The 20,088-nt window shown below is 41.8% G+C and overlaps 1 protein-coding gene across 3 annotated transcripts in view; it reads left to right on the top strand.

Moving 5' to 3' along the window:
* Window positions 1-18,752, top strand: part of EFNA5 (ephrin A5) — a 271,998-nt gene extending 253,246 nt beyond the window's left edge. For 2 of the 3 annotated variants that reach the window (XM_073888917.1, XM_025866609.2), the window contains 3 exons: window positions 8,438-8,503; window positions 8,899-8,979; window positions 14,243-18,752. In XM_073888917.1, coding sequence (XP_073745018.1) covers window positions 8,438-8,503; window positions 8,899-8,979; window positions 14,243-14,364 — 269 coding nt within the window. In that variant the 3' untranslated portion in view covers window positions 14,365-18,752. The remainder of the gene's footprint in view (window positions 1-8,437; window positions 8,504-8,898; window positions 8,980-14,242) is intronic. The other variant, XM_073888921.1, reaches the window with a different exon arrangement.
* The last annotated feature ends 1,336 nt before the right edge of the window (window positions 18,753-20,088 follow it).

The raw sequence follows: 20,088 nt of genomic DNA, 5'->3' as shown, positions 1-20,088 counted from the left end.
TGGCCTGGTGCGGGCCTGGCCTCTCCTCGGGGCTGCTCTCAGTCAGCGCTAGGCTTCGTCCGCTTCTGTGCCCAGCCTGCTCGCTGTTCATCTCCGGTCGGCAGCCCTCTACTGTAATAGCACCGTCACACTCCACGTGGATTGAAAAGAGAACTCACAGAATCTTAGCGTGATTTTCTAAAGGAACAGGTCATCCAGTGCCCTTTCTAATTCTCTGAACTCTCACCCCCGCCAAAGTGCACATCCTCACACAAAACCCCTTCGCCCCCCAGCGTCTGCCGCAGAGCTATGGTAGAATGCAGTTTTTCTCATTTAGGCTACAAATAAAAGGTCACACTTGTCCCCCTGGGTGTCCTTATGATGAAGAACTTGATCACCACTATCCATAACCTGGTTCCTCCCCTTTCTGTAAATGTGTGCTCAGAACTGGGGTCGGCTTGCTAAGGGAAATCCCGGAGCAGAGGGAGCGGGGCGGCGCTCATGCCGTCAGTGTGTAGACGAGTGAACTGATCTTCTAGATCTAAGGGGATCTGTCACCTGAGTTTCCAAGTGCAATATGACAGTCTACTGCCCCTCTAAAGTAGGTCAGACTTCATTTTTTCTTTCACAGGGAAAGAGAGGCCCAGGTAGGTTTAGCAGCTGGCTGAAAGGCACCACAGACAGCAGAGTAGGTGAACCAGGGAGAAAATTCAGATCATCATTATGCATGTATTCCAACCACTAAATCTTGTCCCTTCTCAGGCCCCTCACCAGGGAAGGTAAGGATGATAGTGGTTATGAAAGCTTCAGAGAAATAATAGCTTGTATCCAGGAGCTTCCTGTGAATTGTATTAACTTGATTTATTAGTAATTTACTGTCTTGCTACGTTTAGTGCTATAGGATAACAACACTGTTGCTGTTAATACTGTATAAATGAGTAATGGGATTTGTTGCTTTCATTGCTTACCAGTTAACAGAAACCCCAATAACAGACCACAGAGGTGGCACGAGGAGCTTGTGGAGAAGGAATAGTATAAATAGCTCCTCTCTGGGATTCTAAGAATTCTACCTTTTGTCTGAGTTTTTTTTTTTTTTTTATTACCTTTATTATGTGGCTTCTAGCTAAAGAAGAGTTTTGTGAGTGAACCATTCTGCATATCTGCATTATACTTCTTATACTGCATCATACTTACCTGGTACAGCAGGCAGAATTCACCAAAATCACCACAAACGAGAGAAAGAATGGCCTGACCTCAATGACCTGGGTCAGTCATTTCAATAGTGTGGCCTCAGGCAAGGCCAGCTCTCAGAAAATAGTTTTAACACCGTTTATAACAGGAAGCTTACTTGTCCTAACTGTTCATTTTTTTTTTGAAATGTAAAATATCCAATAAGGAACTTAACAAAACCTTAAACACAAGGAAATATAGTTAACACTTAAAATGCTATCTAAATAGTATCTTGCTTTTCTGTGCCTATGGGGACTGGATTGTTGCAATCACATCATGGCAGGAGATTAACTTAGGCTGACATAATTTTTTCTTAAAAAGAATTAGAAATGTTTCTCATATAGAGGATGCTTTTAAAAGCATTCTCTGAGGGGCGCCTGGGTGGCTCAGTTGGTTAAGCGACTGCCTTCGGCTCAGGTCATGATCCTGGAGTCCCGGGATCGAGTCCCACTTCGAGCTCCCCACAGCAGGAAGTTGCTTCTCCCTCTGACCCTCCCCCCTCTTGGGCTCTCTCACTCTCTCTCTCTCAAATAAATAAATAAAATCTTAAAAAGATAAATAAAAGCGTTCTCTGAAACTCAGGTTATTTTTTGGTCATGCCTTAATAGACCTTACGGTCTAAGGGACAAGTCATACCCTCTTGAATAAAGCAGTAGGAACAAGTTTGTTGTCCCTGAGCTTTAAAAGGCAAGTAAGAGTTTGCCCACACTTGAAATAAATGTGTACAAAAGCAGGATAATGTCCTATTTGTTTTCCTAGAAATCAGTGGAAAGAAACTTGTCCTCAGCCATTTATTTGAGGTTGCTAAGAAAACATAATTGATCTACCGAGGCTTAGCTCCTGGAATTTAAATAATACTTAAGTTAGCATTTGCAGTGAGAATTTTGCCTGAGGGGGTGGAGAGCAGGCAGAGGGGGAGCAATGGGTGTGAAGGGTGGTACCTCCTATTTTTCTCTTCTGTCTGAGGCTGCACAGCTGGAACTAATTTTACTTCCCTCTCCCTGAACTTTACTCTAATTATTTGTCCCTGTTACAGTTCCCTGGTGTTGAAACCCAAGTTTTAGCTCATGGAGTACACGAGCTTATTATATAGTGGGAAACACCCCTCTTCCTTTCCTAGGTTTGTTTTTTTTTGTTTGTTTGTTTGTTTTTTTAAGAAAATCCCCGGAGCCCAATCAAAGAATCTAATATTTACATGATATTTTAAGTTTCCTCAAGGCTCCTACCTTTACTGGGTAACCTCTTTTCCAAGTGTTGCATCTGCAGCTTTGACCTTAACGTGCCAGTGATTTAAGTGTGGAGACACGGCTGGCTGGGAAAGATGAAGTGTGTGCGCATCTGTACCCAGCTCCTGTAGTTGCTCCTAGGACAGAAGAAACCTGGGCCCAAGAGCAGGTTATTCAGACACGTGAGTTTAAATCTCAGAAGGTGGGACAGCGAAATGTATTCCATCCTAACTAGTCCTTTTGTTCTTGATATGAAAATTAGGTGTTTTGCTGCTCTGCTTTTTAAGAAAGGGCAGATAGCCAGTTGCAAATTGTGGCTGGGATATTCTTTCCTCACAAGAGGCCTGACGTTTAAGACTTTTTTCTGTAGGTCTGGTAACCATTTTCCAAGAAGCCCATATGGCTTGAGTGAATCTCTATGCTATACCTACCACTTCTTCTGTTTCCCGCCCCCCACCCACATATACAAAATGGATTTTGATTCATTATGTTCTAGAAGACATTTTCAGTAGTACTGTTTCTTGAAACGGGCTTTACTTCTTGAGCATTTATTGTGAAAGGAATATTAATGCTTAAATCTGCCGTCGCCTAATTTGCATGTATCTGTGTTGTGTGTTAAACTACATGAAAACCTACAGAGAAAAGACTAGGCTCTGCTAACAACTAATAGCCTATCTTTTCTTTTGACTTGCACAAATTGAGAAATATTGCCTGTGGCAAACATAATGGAAAACTGCATTTTTAATGCTCCCACACACTCATTTCTTTAAAGAGAAGAAAGTGGCCAGCTACTCTGAAAACTTCTCGGGGTACCCAGACTAGACTGGCAGGGGACACTGTAAAGGAGAAGGATTTTGGATTTTGGAATGAAGATTTGGGGATGAATAAGGTTCACAGAGATGTTGAAGTTGACTAACGGGTATGGTATTGGGCTTAAAAATACGAAGGAAAAAAAAAATACAAGGGCGTCAACCCCACCTGCTAAGTTTCTAGTTCTTTGTGAAGAAGGACGTTTGCTGCCTTGCCTATTTTTGAGTTGCTTGAAATCTCAAAATATTTGTATTTCATGTAATAGCCTGTGTATAAGATAATTGATTCAAGCTTCTTGACATGGAGAGAAGCTTTAACTTATTACAGTCCTTTTATTTCACGTGTTTTAAAGCTCCCCTTTACATTCTGTTTCTCCTGTTTGAGGAAGGGCATTCTCTGTCTTAGGATCTAAGTTTACATTTTCTATCAAAGCTCATTTAAGTTCACCCAGCAATTTGGAGTTAAAGTGAGACATCGGGATAATTGCACAGAGCCACACAGGTTGGCTGCATTAGCAAAAACAAAGTGGCCTGGGAAGGAAAATGAAAACCCGTTTTTAAGTGCTGGAGTGAAAACAAATAGATACATCCTGTAGTATTTCTTCAACAGCAGTTTATAATTACTTCTCTTCAAGGCCTATTTTAACTGGACTTAGAACAGTAGCTTGAAAAGTAAGCTAGCAAGCTATCCAGTTCTGTAGACATGGGGGCGGAACAAGGAAGGAGTGGCCCGGTGGGAACCAGGGCCTGGCGGTCCTTCCAAGAGTATGCCCCAAGTGCCTTAGTCTTTAGGTCTCCCTCAGGTCGGCCATGGGAAGCCTTTGATGGCACAGAGGTGTTTTTTATACAGCATTGTATCATTTAGCTGTTGAATTACAAATTACCCCCAAATGTGGGGCTAAGGCATTTAGCATTCACAGTTTCTGTGGGTCAGGGATCCAGGGGTAGTTCAGCTGAGTCCTCTGGGTCTGGGTCTCCCACGAGGTGACAGTCCTTTAAAGGCTAAGCATTCACTTTCTAGTTCACTCACACCAGATTGTTAGCCAGTTCAGGTCCTTGAGCATTCTTGGCTGGAAGTTTCCCTCAGTTCCTTGCCACCGGCCCTCTGGGTTGAGACTCTCACACTACAGCACCTTGCTTCATGAGCGAGAGAGAGAGAGAGAGAGAGAGAGAGAGAGAGAGAGACAGCAGGAGAGCGAGCACTAGCAAGAAAGAAGTCCCAGTCTTTTGCAACAGAATTCCAGAAATGACATCCTGTCACACTGGCTGTATTCTACTTATTGGAATGCAAAATACTAGGTCCAGCCCACTTTGAGGGTAACTGGAGCCAGGTCAGAAGCTACCTATCAAAAGCGTGGTGCCATCATATTCCTGCCACGTCCGACTAATAAGCCTGTAGTGAATGAACTGTGACGTGAATAGTGTGTATATTTACAACGCTGAATACAGCTTATGGAAGTACTGATTTGGGGAGGCATGGAATGTGGTCCCCTTTATGTAGCAAATTGGCTGAAAAGTGCTGAGCTGAGCTTCCCTGACCCCGGGAGACCAAGGAAAGGGGTTTTCAGGAATGGCTGGAGTCAGGGTGCCTGACTGAGGTCATGGAACGGAGTGAAGATAAGCAGCCTTCATGGCTTTATTAGCATGATACCCTAAACACAGAGACCAGAGGGCCCTCAGATTATATTTCATTATGTGTTGGGAGGTTTTGATTGGTACTTTGTGGATCATTAGGGGGAAGGGACCCTGTGGTTGGATTTATAAAGTTGCTATTAAGATCACGGAATGGGAGGTTGTACTTGTGTTAATGGTCCCGTGCCCCTACTCCCAGCTTCTGGACTCCAAATGTACATTTTCAGCAGTAAACTGTATAAAGGGATATGGATTTGGATTATGAGACAAATGGTTAAGACAGGAGTTGCATTTCACATTTTAATTTGACAAATTCTGTTAGAAAATCCATGCAGGTTTATGGGAAGAGTTCAAGTCTAGGTTTTCTTCACCTGTTGCAGGTTAATACTTCTTTTTGGTTGCTGAAGCTCCAGTGTGGGAACTTAGGGAGGAAATGTTTGAATTCTTTTGTCCCAGTTCCTGTTGATTGGCTTCTGCAGGCTCTGAAGCCTCGATAAAATTCCCTCTGATAGACATGTCTGGGACATCCTCCCCCTCCCGGACCAAGCTAAGTCCATGCAGACCTCAGTTACGGCAGCGATCCCTCATGTGGCTCACATTCATGCTCCCAGCTGGAGTAAGCACAGCCCGAGGACAGGAACCGTGTGTCTGACACACCTTTGTACCCCTGGTACCTAACAGAGAAGCTGAGCATAGTAGGAATTGTAAAGCTCTTGAACAGATGGGTGAAGCGATTAGTAATTATGATCAGTTTTCAAATCTTCCCTGTTAATTTTCTAAGGAAAGTAGCATAACAAGTAATAAAATTTGTTTTAACTAAGATAGTGTGGGTCATTATAAACTGGTGTGGCTCTAGAATTATAGGGATATTACCTATACTCCTGAGACAAGCCAGGCAATTTTCAGTTTTCTACTCCCTTGTGTCCATCTGCAGCTCTTAATTGATCCTGGGAGGATTTTCTTTGTAACCTTGTGGGACTGTTATTTTTTCAATTCCTCTGTTATTTGCTGCTCCTAATGCTCGGTCCACTGCTTTTTGTTTACTTGTGACTGGTAAAGCACTTTTAAGATTACCTTAGATCTTCAAATATTACTAATTAATAATCCTAAGTGTTTTGTTCATTGTATAAAGGCATCCTACATCTGTCATCCCGGGGGCCTGGGGTTAAGAAACCTGTAACATAACGTGGAATAAAGCCAGACTCCTAACTTTTTAAAATCTTGCATAAAAACTTTTTATGCTTTGTGGTTTGATTTTTGTTTCTCGGTATGGTAAATGAGGAGCCCAGGTTATACTGCCCTGGCCTGGCCTACCCTCTCGGGTTAGCTGTAGGGGTGAAGAATTGATTTCATGAGCTCAGCCCAGAGGTTGTGGTGTTAACTGATTTAATGTCACCTGCATTGTGTACTCACATTATGTGTTTTTATTCTTTGTTCATGAGTTTTTCTGAGGATTAGTTACAGCTTTTCTGGTGATAGGAGAGGAAGAAGTCATGGAGAAGTGAGATAGGCAAGAGAGGCTTTTATTTAGGTACATTATATTTTTATGTATGTTTATATTTTATGATCTTAATTTACAGAAGACTGTAACTCAGCCTGGAGCTAAGGCTAACTGTCCATCTCTCAGAGCTGGTGAGGGAAATCTCTGAAGTTTTTCCTAAAGAGAGCTTATCATTTGTTGCTGTTCGGTTATTCCAGTGCACCCTACACTGATTTTTATGTCCTGGGCTTACAGGATTTCTGCTACATATAAATCTGAAAGACCTGTACAAATTCCCAAGAAGTACCCCGACTTGATGCGGCCATGAGCCTATTATTGTATCTTGTGGTGTCTTTGGTACAGTCCGTTCTTGCATGGGGCTAATCAAGTTCACGCTTGAGGCTCAGGCTCCTAGGGAGTTCATCTCAGCTCAAAAATCCACAGACTGGCATGTAAATATCCATGTGTCACTTTTTCACACCACCTCTTGTGAATAATGAGACAAACTATCTCAAGAGCCGTGGCTTTCCTAATGAATTGGAGTCACCTATGTACTGTGTTTGTGACATGCACATTTGCAGTCGGGGTCCACAGGAAGGACACCATTTCCTGGATCCAACCACAGAGTGCAAATATTGTGCCCTAAATAACACACTAGTTACTGTAAATGTCAGTAGAGGGAGTTTTTCCGACTTTGATTTAATGAAAGCCTACAGCAAAGCCAGCTGTTAGCACTTCTTAACTGCTTGTCAGAGGGGCGAGAGGGAGGGGCAAAAACCTCTTTTCTGTGTACTTTAGTCTTAGAATTGAGGTTTCAACAGGTGTTGAATAGCGACACTGGGGGTCCTTTACAGCTTGGTATCTTTTAGGTGGTGAATTTATAAATTTCCCAGCACCGGGATCCTGGAGTTACCGGAGGAGATTCGTGTAAAATTAGCTTGGAGTTTGCATCTCGAATCCCCTCACCTAAGAAATAAGCATTTTCATTGTCTGGGCTCCCATGAGGAATAAGTAAAAGATAAAACTAAAGGAGAGCGAAAGCGTACCAAACTCAGGTCCTGTCTTTGTCACTGAAGGTGTCTCTCCAAACTCACTGTAAGCCATGTGAGTTTTTGTTGTCATCTGCATTTTCTGAAGAAACCACTTGAGGCAAACAGGAAGGAAAGTATGCAGCCCTCCTTTTATCATTTTTGCCCTCTCTAGAATGCCTTTAGTAAATGGATGAGATCGTTAAGGGTCTTACCGCCCATGGAAATCCCTTTGACATTATGCTATGTGTACTGAGGGGAGATAATCTTTCCAGAGCAGAGAAAGTTTACAGTCTTATTATCTTGAAGAGGAGAAGAAAGTTTCTTCCTCGAATTATACCTTGAAACATGTTATGTTTTGGTAAGCCCACTTTATTACTTCCATCCTTCTCTGTGGCAATTTTTTTTAAAAATAAATGTACCATTGTACCGTAGTGCTTTCTCAATAGCATATTGTACTTGTAATATAGCATGATGGAAGTTGCTGGGCTCAGTCTAGTCCTATAGAATGCAGAGCCAAGTTCTGAGTAAAACCTCTAATTGAATTACCTGCAAAGCACTGACAGACAGGCTTTCAGGACAGACAAAGCTTTGCTTTCCCCAGCAAAAATAGGTCATGTTTAAGTTGGCCTTGTAACTATTTGTTACTGGTTTTTGCCAGCACTTTCACCTTGGGCCCCTTTTCCTGCAGGAGACGGGGAGTGGGTTTCTGACTGCCAGCCGGAGGGCTCAAGCATTATCTTCTTATTTTCGAGAAAATTGATAACAGATCAAGTTAAATGGAAGAGCCTTTGAAATAAAAATCCCAAGTATTTTTCTGTAGATTATACCAACATTCTTGCATGAATCTTTACTGAAAAGAAAAGCCAGGGACAGGAAAGTAGCCCTTTATAGCAGTCTTTATCAATCTGAAAAGTGTTTTTAACTTCTGGGAAAAATTAGAGTATGCTCCTGTTCTTCATGAGAGAATGTCTTGTAGAGCATTTGCATTTGAAAATGAAGAATAATCAGTTGTTGCTCTCTCCTTTCTTTCTCTTTTTGTCTCATCCACAGCCTCTGCAATCCCAGATAATGGCAGAAGGTCCTGTCTAAAGCTCAAAGTCTTTGTGAGACCAACAAGTAAGTTGACTAGAATGAGCTTCAGAGGGTGGCTTCACCGCGCATGCTTTATCGTGTGGTCTGGTTCACCGCGGTACAACTTTTTTTACTGTTAAATCCTGTGTGGTACCTGTTTTGTATATCAGCATCCATGTTTTAGTTTTCATCATATTTTTTCTCATCATTCTTCATGATGCTTTTATTTTGAAGTACACAGCAGTTGCTAACTTGTTGTTTCTTAGACTGTTGTACGTGCACAGCAAATGGGAACAATATTGGCATTTGGATACATGCCATTGATTGTAAAACAATCTACATAAATTAAAGGAGACAATAGAGAGAAAGAAAAAAAAGAAATGGGAGTTTAAGGGTGTCTTCACTAACATATTTGGCTGTTATCTCTATTTTTGTTATAGATAGCTGTATGAAAACTATAGGTGTTCATGATCGTGTTTTCGATGTTAACGACAAAGTAGAAAATTCATTAGAACCAGCAGGTTAGTATGCTTAGAGACTCCTCTTTTAACAAATGCATCTCTCTCTGGTGCTTCCGTACTTTTTTTCCTTTCTTCTCAGCATGTTTGCATGTTATAGTTGCTCTGCTTTTGCTCATTGCTAGCGATGTTAATATTACTTATATTCTACCTCATTCCTCCAGTATCTTTGTCTAATGCATGTTAGATAAAATATGACCTTTCTTTTTTGGACATGGGTTTGATATAATGCATTATCCTAATATAGAAGCCCCATCAGAATGCTAAAATCTCACTACTTTTTACCATATCCTCTGAGCATGCTGGTGAATCACTGTGAATATTAATGGCTCTGTTTTCATAGAAGACAGAAAAAAAATTCTATTGTATATGTTTTAAAAATTTTTTTATATTATGTCCAGATCTATAGATAAAAGTAATTAAGACTATTGCACAAAATAGCAGCTAACTCAACGTATTTTTCTCTGGCAATTCACATGCATCATTGAACTGATCTAAAGACCTTTATTACATCTCAGATATTATTTGTGCTATTGATATCAATAGCAGTTGGTCTGGAGAAGTATAATCATGTTACCTAACACCACAAATTCACACACTCGTTACTCGCACAAATGAATCAGCAGTCTGTCCAACCAAATGTTATCCTTGACTGCTGAGGCAAAGTAAGTATTAAGGAGAATTTTTTTTTTCTACTGCTACGTTCCACACACCCAAACTTTCCTGTCACTGAAGAAACCTAAAACCCACACAAGCACTCATTGAAACATTTACACTGTAGTGTACTATGGGTGAAGTGGCCCTATACTATCCATTTGGTTAGAATTTCAACTAGACACTAGGATAGGAGCTCTCTATCTACTGTGCACTGAGGACCGTGCCTTGATGCCCCTGTATACCTACCTTCCTGTGGTTTCCTCTCTTTGCCCTACCTGCTTGAGATCTTGACTGGTTTCCTTACCCAACTCCCGCATCCATCTCAAAGTTTAGTGGAATTAAAATGATTTCTTCTTCACAGAAAGATGTGAGCCCCACCCCCCAACACCTTATGTGAACAGATTTTTTTTTTTTTCATCTCTTTGTAGCAGCGCTTCTCTTTTTTATGGCCCTAGAAATTAAAGGGTTGTGAAGTCCACTTTAACTTTTGAGTATTGTTAGCTAGGACACAACCAGGGAGCCTTAGGGAAACTTACCCCGAGTAAATGTGGTGCCTCAGGACATAACACTAGCTTTCACATTGTAACTGACAGAAAGAGTTAGGTTTTTTTCCCCAAGCATTCTTGTTTTTCTAAGGCAGGCACCTTACCCCAGCACAAATGGGAGGTGTGTACCGTAAAGCTCTGAGAGGCCTTCCTGACTCCCCAGGGATCAGTTAGCTGCTTTACAAAGTTGCAAGGAGTGAGTGCTGAGATGGAGATATTTTGAGTCCTGGAAATCTGGAAGCATTACTGGGGCTTTTCAAAGTACCAGACTCCTTCCAAAGCTTGAAGACTTGGTCCATCTTAGGATCTTTGAGTTAGATGAGCTCTCTTCTAAGGACCACAGAGTCTACACTTGCCCCTTGATAATTGAGACTTGCCCAGGCCTCATCACTAGTAAGAGACTGATCCAGGTTTAATATTCAAATTTCTTGACTCCCATTCCAACATGAGTAGAAAAGGAGGATTCTCTTACCATTAGTAGACACGTAGATCTTCGTAAAGAGAACTTTACTCTATTGGAAATGCTAATAAGTCATGTGTAGAATGACGGACAGAGTTAGGCGTGTTGTAAACTATATCCTGAATACCCTGAATTACGATTTTTTGATGCAGGCTGTGGTAGAATGTAGGCGTATCTTTCCAATAATCTTTTTTCCAGGTAAATTCCATTGCCTATCAAGAAAGCAAGAGGCTGTTTAGAAGCAACAGATTGCATGTTTTTCTTGGTCATCAAGAGCTACACTGAGGACTATTCTGACCCTAGGAATAATTTTCCTTTGAATTCAACTAATGATAAAATGCAAGATATTAAGATGCATTCATACGTGAGCATATGTCACTGTCTTTGGGAAATAGGCTCTTTTTCCCTGAGCATTTAAAATCCTTGATGGCTCCCAAACCTATGCCCATAGAACTGATGGAAGTTTGCAGAAGTCTGCTAGAATGTGGTGTGTGTGGGGTGGGGGGGGGAGTGGAAATGCAGGTGCACAGGCAGGAAAAGCTCCTCCAGTCAGTCAAGACTGGATTTAAGGGCTTTCTTGTGAGCATCTTCGCTAAAAAAGTAACACGAGGTTGAGCTACCATCCCTGGCTGTAGGAATGCAATAATAAATTCGAGTACTTTGTCCTATTCCTCACAAAATTCAGTCAGACGTGTGGCTTTACACCCACCACTGTGGTGGACGGTGGAGTATAGACCTAGACTTTAAAAATCCGGAAAGCCTGAAAGGATTCCACTGCATGTTCTCGGCAATGTGTACTAACTCACCTGTCTTTGGAATGTATTTGTCTTGTTTGCTTGCACACTCTGCCTGCCATTTTCCTATCATCAGGGATACAGGATGATCTCAGGGCAGACATATGCCACAGAATATGCTCCAGAATATTGCTAGTGTTCTCTCAATTAACCATTGAAACCCTCAGACTGTGGAATCCTGGAGGCAGGAGGCAAGACTTGACTTGGTTTCTGAGGAGGAATATTTTCTTCCTTCAAGCCACATTTACCATCATGAGTCTTAGGAACTCTGATGGTTAGATATAATTTCCAGTGGGCGAGATTTTGCTTATGAATTCTTCCTTAGGATTCTGAAATTGCTCAGATTTACCCAAATGACAGCTAGTTTCTCATTTTGCTTCTCAGGGGCTGTAGAATCTTCCAACATTGAGGCCCTGTTAGAATCGAAGGATGCTTTGTAGAATCCCGAGCTAGGACCAGCATGTTATACAGAGAGCAAGAAGAACTGTGAGGCCCTAGCGGGACAGATTTCCCCCTTTGAGGGTAAAATGACACTTACTGGCTGGTTGCTTAGAAGAGGGTTACTCTCAAAAATCATCCATAATTAGAAGGCTGAAAAGTACACGTAACCTCATGCTTCACTTGTATGAAAAACAAAAGCTTTCCTCCTCTCTGTGTCCCGCAAGGTCATTCACCCTGTCTTGTGCTGCCTGGAGCAATGGTTAGCCCTTGCTGAGCATCCTGGAAGGACAGGGAGGGCATCTCTCCCTCCAGTTCACACTGAGTACCTACTTAGGACCGGAATAACTTTTATCAGTACACATCCAGACTTTACAAGGAAGAGTACTGGGTAATTTGGTAGTAAAAATAAGATGGAGGAGAAGAACCCAAGAGCTGATGTAATTTCAGGTGTATAAATATAAATGATATTTCAAAATGAAATCTGGAAGCCTCAGGGTTTATGGTTTTTACAAATTAAACCCGAAGCACTCTATTATTCTGATTGACAACATATTGATGCTCTTAAGGTGATCTGGATTTTAATTTCAGGGCTATTCAGGACATTTATGTGTAATTCCTGTTACCTCCAGATCGAATACATTTGCCAGGCTGAAGAAGAGCAGAGAGAAGCGACCACAAGTAGTTGGCACCATGGGGGGTGGGGGGCTTTATAGTTTTTCCTCTGCATCCCTTTAACTTTGCATTCTTGCTCCCTAACCTTCTCTCTAGTCTGTTAAGCCAGTCGCCACCCCACACAGGTTTGCTCAGGTCCAGGCGACGGGAGCAAATCAGACACAGGAATGCAGCAGCTTCTACAGGAGGACAAGTGAAGAGCATTCCAGGGCAGAAGCCTTAACACAGAGCAGAGGGATTGCTCAGCTCATACTGGGGAGGGATGTGACGAACAGAGATAGCCTACCTGCGCATATTCAAAGCAGGGGCCAGCCTGTGTGCCTACAAAGTGGCCACTTTCGGACAAAGGATAGGGAGTGTGACAATACGTAGTGAAAAAGAAAGCATCCTTATTGTGACGTGTGGTGTGAAGACATAAATGAGTTTGAACTCAACAGTCCTTTAAGGGGCTCGAAGTGGGCCATGCAGGAATACTTAGGGATTATCCTTTGAGGTCTACAAGACGGGGAAACCTCACGAGGGTCTCACTTGTCTCCACTGTCTGATTGACCGGTGAGTGAATATAAGGTGACAGTCTCCTGAGTCTTTACAGGAAGGTCCCCTGATGCTGAAATAAAAATCTACCACTGAGCCCCACCCTGGGCCCCAGGAACATGTGGTCCAGAGAACATGTAGTCTGAAAGCACAAGTTAAGCCAGGAGGAAGGAAGAAGACAGGCAACACTGGAGCAAAGCATGGCTCATAGGCAAGCCCCCCATCTACCTTTGGGTACTAATTGCTGCAGAGTTCCTGTTTCAAAGTTAAGCCTGTTAATCATGCAGATCAGGAAGGCTATCCAAAGTCAGAGGCAGCCTGGCAGAACACTTTTTAGCTAAATAAAAGAAGCTTACCTCCCTTAATCCATTTTATTTAGAGGAAAATTTGCATCCACGCCGATAATTGATGTGCCAAGCTTCAGCCTGATAAAAAAAATAGTCAAGTTCAAGTAATTTAATCCTGGAGATACAGGGTTTGTAATGGAAATAGCACCATCACTGATTCCCAATTGTAGGCAAACTAGTGGGCACCACTTACTGAGGTCTAGTGGGCATTACATATAGTTAATTGAAAATGCCGTTCTGGCAAAAATAAATAAATAAATAAATAAAATGCGGTTTTGGCCTTTAATTTTTCTTAGTTGAAAATTCATGTAGGTAACCAACCACCAAACATTCAGCACTAATCCCGTGAAACAGGTGCAAAGAGGAAAAGGGGCAGCCCCATTCTGATCAACCACTAACATGCCAATGTAACTACACACACACACAAACACACACACACACACCCCCACCAACATGTCACTTGCTTCTCCATGGCATCTTGGGTTGAAAAGGGACCTTCGGACATCTCGGCTTTATGCAAGGTGTGTTTGCTAGCAAACCAAAGTCGTAAACACATACCAAAGGTTACAGTTTGTGTACAATTTTTCCCCTCAGTTTTTAAGGAATGTAATAATATTGCTGAAAAGGTCCAATTTTCTCTGCTTCTCCTTTGTTTGCTGTAAATAATGAGTGATTATGCAGACATGAAAGTCAATGGTGGCACAAGGTTCATTACCCTACTTTGCAGAGGGTGGCAAGGTCTGTTAACAGCAGGCTGCTGTGAGAGTTATTAAGGATGTGAAATCTCATTGGAATGTGTGCTTTCTATTTGAACAGATGACACCGTACATGAGTCAGCCGAGCCATCCCGCGGTGAGAACGCGGCACAAACACCAAGGATACCCAGCCGCCTTTTGGCAATCCTACTGTTCCTCCTGGCGATGCTTTTGACGTTATAGCACAGTCTCCTCCCGTCACCTGTCACAGAAAGCATCAGGGTCTTGGAACACCAGAGATCCACCTAACTGCTCATCCTAAGAAGGGACTTGTTATTGGTTTTTTGGCAGATGTCAGATTTTTTGTTTTCTTTCTTTCAGCCTGAATTCTAAGCAACAACTTGGGGCCAAGAGGGGCTAAAGTAGTTGCTGCTCCCCTGCCCTATTCCCCCGCCCCCAGCCCTTGCCTTCTCTCATCCCTTCCAAATTAAATGGACTCCAGATGAAAATGCCCAATTGTCATAGTGACACCAGTGGTCGTCAGCGCCTGTGCATTCTCCTCTAAGAGCCCACCTCCGTTAGCATACTGTGACAGCAGTCTATGGACAAGGAAGAACGGTGGCAGATGCAGCTAGTGATGGCAAGGCCCAGCGGGGTTTTCCTCTCCCATACAATATTTATGCCTTCTCATTCAGGACTGTAAGATGATCGTGTAGGGCATCATGTCACCATGTCAAGTCCAGAGGGGAGGTAGTAAGGATAGATATAATATTACACCCTTTCCTCTAGGAGTACATAAATCAACAGGCTTCCAAAAGGTTGAGACACTGGTTTTTTTTGTTTGTTTTTTGGGGGTTTTTTTTTTTTTTTTTTTTGCTTTTGTTTTTTGGAGTTATTTTTTACGATGACTGTCTTAAAGCACTCTTGACAGCAAAACTTGTGCTCCATGAAAGAAGCCTTTTTTTCTAGAAAGCAGGTCGGGTGCAGGAATGCTAGCTAGCACAGAGCAAGGCTGAAAACAGAGAAAACTAGGTTTGGTGGGGGTGTGTACGTGTGAGTGCCTCTAATTTTTTTGGTGACTGGGCAATGCACACCAGATTTTTTTTTTCCCTTGGAATACAGATCACCATGGTGCTACAATAATTTTTTTTTAAAAGAAACTCAAAGAGGCATTTTTATGAATAAAGTGACCTTCCCCAAGGCTGACAAGCCAGGGTTGATGAGTGTATAATGGAATAGCTCTGGATGCTCCTCTGGGGGACAATATGTACCAAGGAAAGGAGGTCAGTGGCCAGAGGAGATGTGATTTGGCTTTGCTGGAGCGCCGGTGTGCTGTGGCCTTTCCCCGACTCCCACCCTAGTACCCACGTTTTGCTCCACACTCCACAACTACAGGGGCTCGGACACACACCCCTGTCACCAGGAGAGTCAGTCAGCACTACTTGGGAGGGCTAAAGGGAAATTTGGAATAAAAATTCCAAAGTTTGGAATAAAAAATTCAAGTGTTGATTTTATATTCTTTCCCTTTCTGACACAGCCTGAAGCGTAGGGGGAACATGTGTTTATCTGTGGGAGATAAACAAGATGGAGTCCCAAAGACTTTAACAAAATATTTTTTTAAAAATCCGCTAGAATAGAAAATACATTATTTAGATATACTTTATGCTGAGAGTGAGTATATATGCTTGTCCTATTTAAACTTGTGAGAAAAAAAGTGGTATCCCTTGATACATTTAGAAATATAGGGGGCTATCTTGTTTCATTGTGGGGGTGGGGCAGAAGGAGAATAAACGCAAGACGACCCTGTTTGAGGAACCTTAGCATGGCCACCAAGGGCCATTTCCAGTTGACTACCAGGAAATACAAGCCTTGGGGGTTGCTACTGGGGAGGCTGTCACCTACTTGGAACTCCAAAAGCCTAGACAGGGAAAAGTATCAGACCAATGGAAAAGAAATCTAGCCTTTTTATATTGCGCGACGTGTCAGTAGGAACCATGCCTTTCCAGAACAGAGCAAAAAATAAATGCAAATGATCATGTAACATATGGAAAATTGGAAGCATTCCAGCAAAATAAGGCTTTTTAAAAATAGGTATATTTGTTTTTTTAAAATGTCTATATGAAAAAAAGAGAGGGGTCATATTATGGACAGACTTCATGAATGGGAATTTGCTACGAATTGTGAGTAGTTCTGAATTAGAAAAATGTGTGAATGAAAGGCAGCTGTAAAGGCACTTGCACCCTGGAGAGTTGTACACATGTTGGCATGTAATCTGGGCTTACCTGATCCACTTGGAGTGGACGTCACTGCTGGGTCTCTTTGCACTTGGAGCCCCGGGGGCGGGGTTGCCAGCCTCACAGACACAACCAGCGCTGCTTCCCCAGACGTCAGGGACTCCTCTGGAGTGACCGAGTCTTGTCACAGAAGGCAGCCACCATTTCACTGGAACAGAAGTTCACAGCATTGGATTCTTTTTTCCTTTAACTCTTTATGTGCTCAGTACTCTCAGTAATATCCAGTAATACTTCTTTTTATTAATAGTTACAGGCTTGTTGGCCCAGTGGGATTTGAGTGGGGGTGGGGGGAGGACACCTGCTAAAATGGATCAATAGTCAGAACCAAAATAATACTGCATGTTCTATAACCACGAGGAAATCAAATGATCCTGTAAAGATTCCCGTTAGTCATAACTACATTAGCAGTGCTAATTTCATTTTAGAAATGGTGACTTCTGTGGTTTTGCTAGCATTCGTCTCTAACAAATGATAAAATAATTACTCATGGCCCTCTCTGCCACTGTCTTTCATTTTTCACAGTGAAATTAGACCCCTTTACTTCATTATGCCACTACAAATTAAGTTTGGGGGAAAAAAAAAAAGGCAAGACTATCCACACCAGTAGACAGTGTGCTTCTCTACCGTTAAGTGATGGAATTGTAGGTAATGCTTGCCATGGAGTTTCCAAGACAATGATTGGTATCAGAGAGTTTTCATCTTGTCCAGAAAGTGCTGGTGGCCTTTTATGGTGGTGTTACAACCCTCCAGGGGCTTAGGAGGATGTCGATGCAATTTTGTAGCAGCTTTTAATTAAAAAAAGAAAACTCAAAGTCTGACGGGCAGCCTTAGCTGCCTCTCAGCCCCAGTAAGTCAAACCCCAGCGACCTTTGCCCCTGGTTGCCAAGGGCTTTGCAACATGAAGCAGGGAAATAAGGATCTGTCTGTTTAGTGGATACCGTGTATCCTTTAATAGACCAGGTAACAGTTCGTGTTAGTTTAGACTATTGTTTTGTACTGTACTTTCTTGGGTGGCAGAGGAAAGAAAAGTAAAACGTTAAAAAGAAAAAAAAAATGCGTTCTTTAAATTCTGTATTATTAGCGACCTCTGTTGTATATAGTGTTTGATAATAAAGTATTAATTTGATTCTTATGTCTTTTGTAAGTGAGAACAATAGTCTTTCAGGATACAAAACATGCATTGAGGCTTTGAAACATCCACTGTATACGTAGCTGAGACGAGTCACAAATGGCTAAGACACTGCTTCATACAGGACTCACGTGTGGTCATCGCCCTCCCAGTCTTAAGACTCCACCATCTTGGGACCTGGAACAACATGACTTTTTTGATCCATATTTTATCCTCAATGTTTTCAAGGTCTGATGTTGGAGCCCTGTGGTGTTTTTTCTCCCCCTGGCATGTTGGTTTAAAAAGGTTTAGGGAATTTGATAACAGAGTTCTGTACTTCGGTTTGGTTTTTCTGTTTGTGGTGGTTTTCATAGACAGTTTCATTTTTTCCTCAGGAAGAATTGCCAGTATCACACGCGGCCCAAGCATGGGAAAGGTTTCAAGCCAGTCCATTTAGGAAGGTTAAATGGGGGCTGTTTCCCTCTGCCATTGTGAAAGGAAGAGTCGTACAGTACCTGTGGATTTTCAGGGACTTTGTTTTTCTCTGGTGCCTTAGTAACGGCAGCAGCCATTTTTAGTAGTTTACCCAAAATTAATTAAACCATTTAAACTCCCCTCCATTCATTGCTCTCAGAGCTGTGGTCAGTCGTTTTTCTTTTGAAAACCACCTCCACCAACACCCCCGTTTGCCTACCACCACCCCCCTTTGATTTCTTACGTTTATTTTATTTTTTTGTCTTGCCTTCCTCCCACGTTTTATTTTCCTTCAGAACCGTGAATGGGCAGGTCTGTCTCTGGTTTGGCATCACTGAGTTCTTCCCATGCATTTGCCCAAGAGCTGCTCGGATGTGAGACAAATCTCCCTACGATGGGCTTGCTCCCATTGTCTGTACAGTTTAATAGATGCTGGCATGTTGGAGGTTACCCATAAGTCAAAATCCGCTTTCCATGCTTACTCTTGACACCCCATTGAAGCCACTCATTGTGTGTGCGTCTGGGTGTGAAGTCCAGCTCCCTGTGGTCCTGTGCTTGTACTGCCCTGCTTTGCAGTTCCTTTGCACTTACTCATCGAGTGCTGTTTTGAAATGCTGACTTATATAAACGTAAAAAAAAAAAAATGTAAAAAAAAAAGAACCCACACACAAACCAACCCATACAATCTGTATTTGTATATACACGTGTCCGTACAAGTATACCTAAATAAAAATTAAAGATTTTCATCATTTTAATTGGAGCCCTCCTTCTACTTCTTTGTTCCTTGAATGACGCCTTTATTTCAGGGGCTACTTATACTCTGCTGATTTTTCCAAATCTTTGTGGATAGAGAATACGTTACGTACAAGAGAAGGCCTGAGACAAACTCAAAGAATGCAGGGTTAGAAAATGGCCCAGTATCTAGGCACATTCCAGTTATTCTGATGAGAAAATGGTGAAATTCAAGGCTTGTCTTTGTATTTGAGCCTTAAAATAGGCACTATGGCAAGCCCTGCATCCTAAAACTGCTTAAATTCAAGAGTTACGTTCAAAATTATGTTCTTTCCCTCTGTAGTTTTTCACCCCATCAAGACAAAGACAAAATAAGCATTTTTCCAACAAACATCCCATACTTCAGAGAGAAATAATGACAGTAATAGTAATCACTTCAGTACAACACTGAAGGTTAGTGCTAGCAAGGAAAACTTAACTTACCAGTGTGTAACCTTGGGCAAGTCACACAGTATCTTTGGGACTCCATTTCCCTATCACTAAATAGTAAGAGTTATGTAAGTGATTTGGTTGTCTGAATATTGCCCTTGCTGGACACCACAAAGCCCATTTGGCATCTCAGTCATGTGAGTTTTTGTCTTTGATGATGACATTACTATAAGCACAATTTGAAAATCTCATTTGTAGAGGGGAAAGCATCAGATATCTGATATAATAGACACCTAATGCATTTCAAGACGTGGCTTTAATTATACCATGTTAACATTAAACTCACTGAAAGCTTTTTATTATACTTAATTATTTGACAGGACACTAAACACTAATTATAACTTACTGTAACCTTTTTTTGCTAATGAAGAATGACAGCTTTACAGAATGAGGAACAACTTATATTAAAAAAAAAAGAAAGAAAGAAAAAGGTGTGCTGGACTGCCTATGTGATATTTTCAAACCAGAACAGCATTACGTGGTCATTATCATCTTCACCTTCATCATCAAAAGCATTTAAGTGATCATGACATTGTGCTCAGTGCTGTGCAGAATGAAGTTAATGTTTACAATTTGTACTTTCAAAGTTTACAAAAGGCAGACATTATGTGTAAGCATAACATAGTAACTATTCATAGAGGAAATCTAAAGTTCAAACATTTATATTAAGCATAAGTAAGAGGGGATTGGGATTTGAAGATTAAGAAGCTTAGAGCGAAAGTAAATCATCTTTACAAATAGTCAAAATGGGGGTTAGGAGCTGCTTACAAAACAGGAAACTTGGTGAGTTAAAAACTGTGGGCTTTAAGAGAATGGTGACGCACACGGAGTAAGTTTTCATGGTAGCTAAAAGGTGAGTATGGGAATGAG

This window comes from Callorhinus ursinus, unplaced genomic scaffold, assembly GCF_003265705.2.
Source record: "Callorhinus ursinus isolate GAN/ISIS: 27379988/994484 unplaced genomic scaffold, GSC_fseal_2.0 scaffold3, whole genome shotgun sequence".
NCBI classification, from domain to species: domain Eukaryota; kingdom Metazoa; phylum Chordata; class Mammalia; order Carnivora; family Otariidae; genus Callorhinus; species Callorhinus ursinus.
Note: the sequence above shows the minus strand (reverse complement) of the source record. Positions and strands in the feature narration are given on the sequence as shown.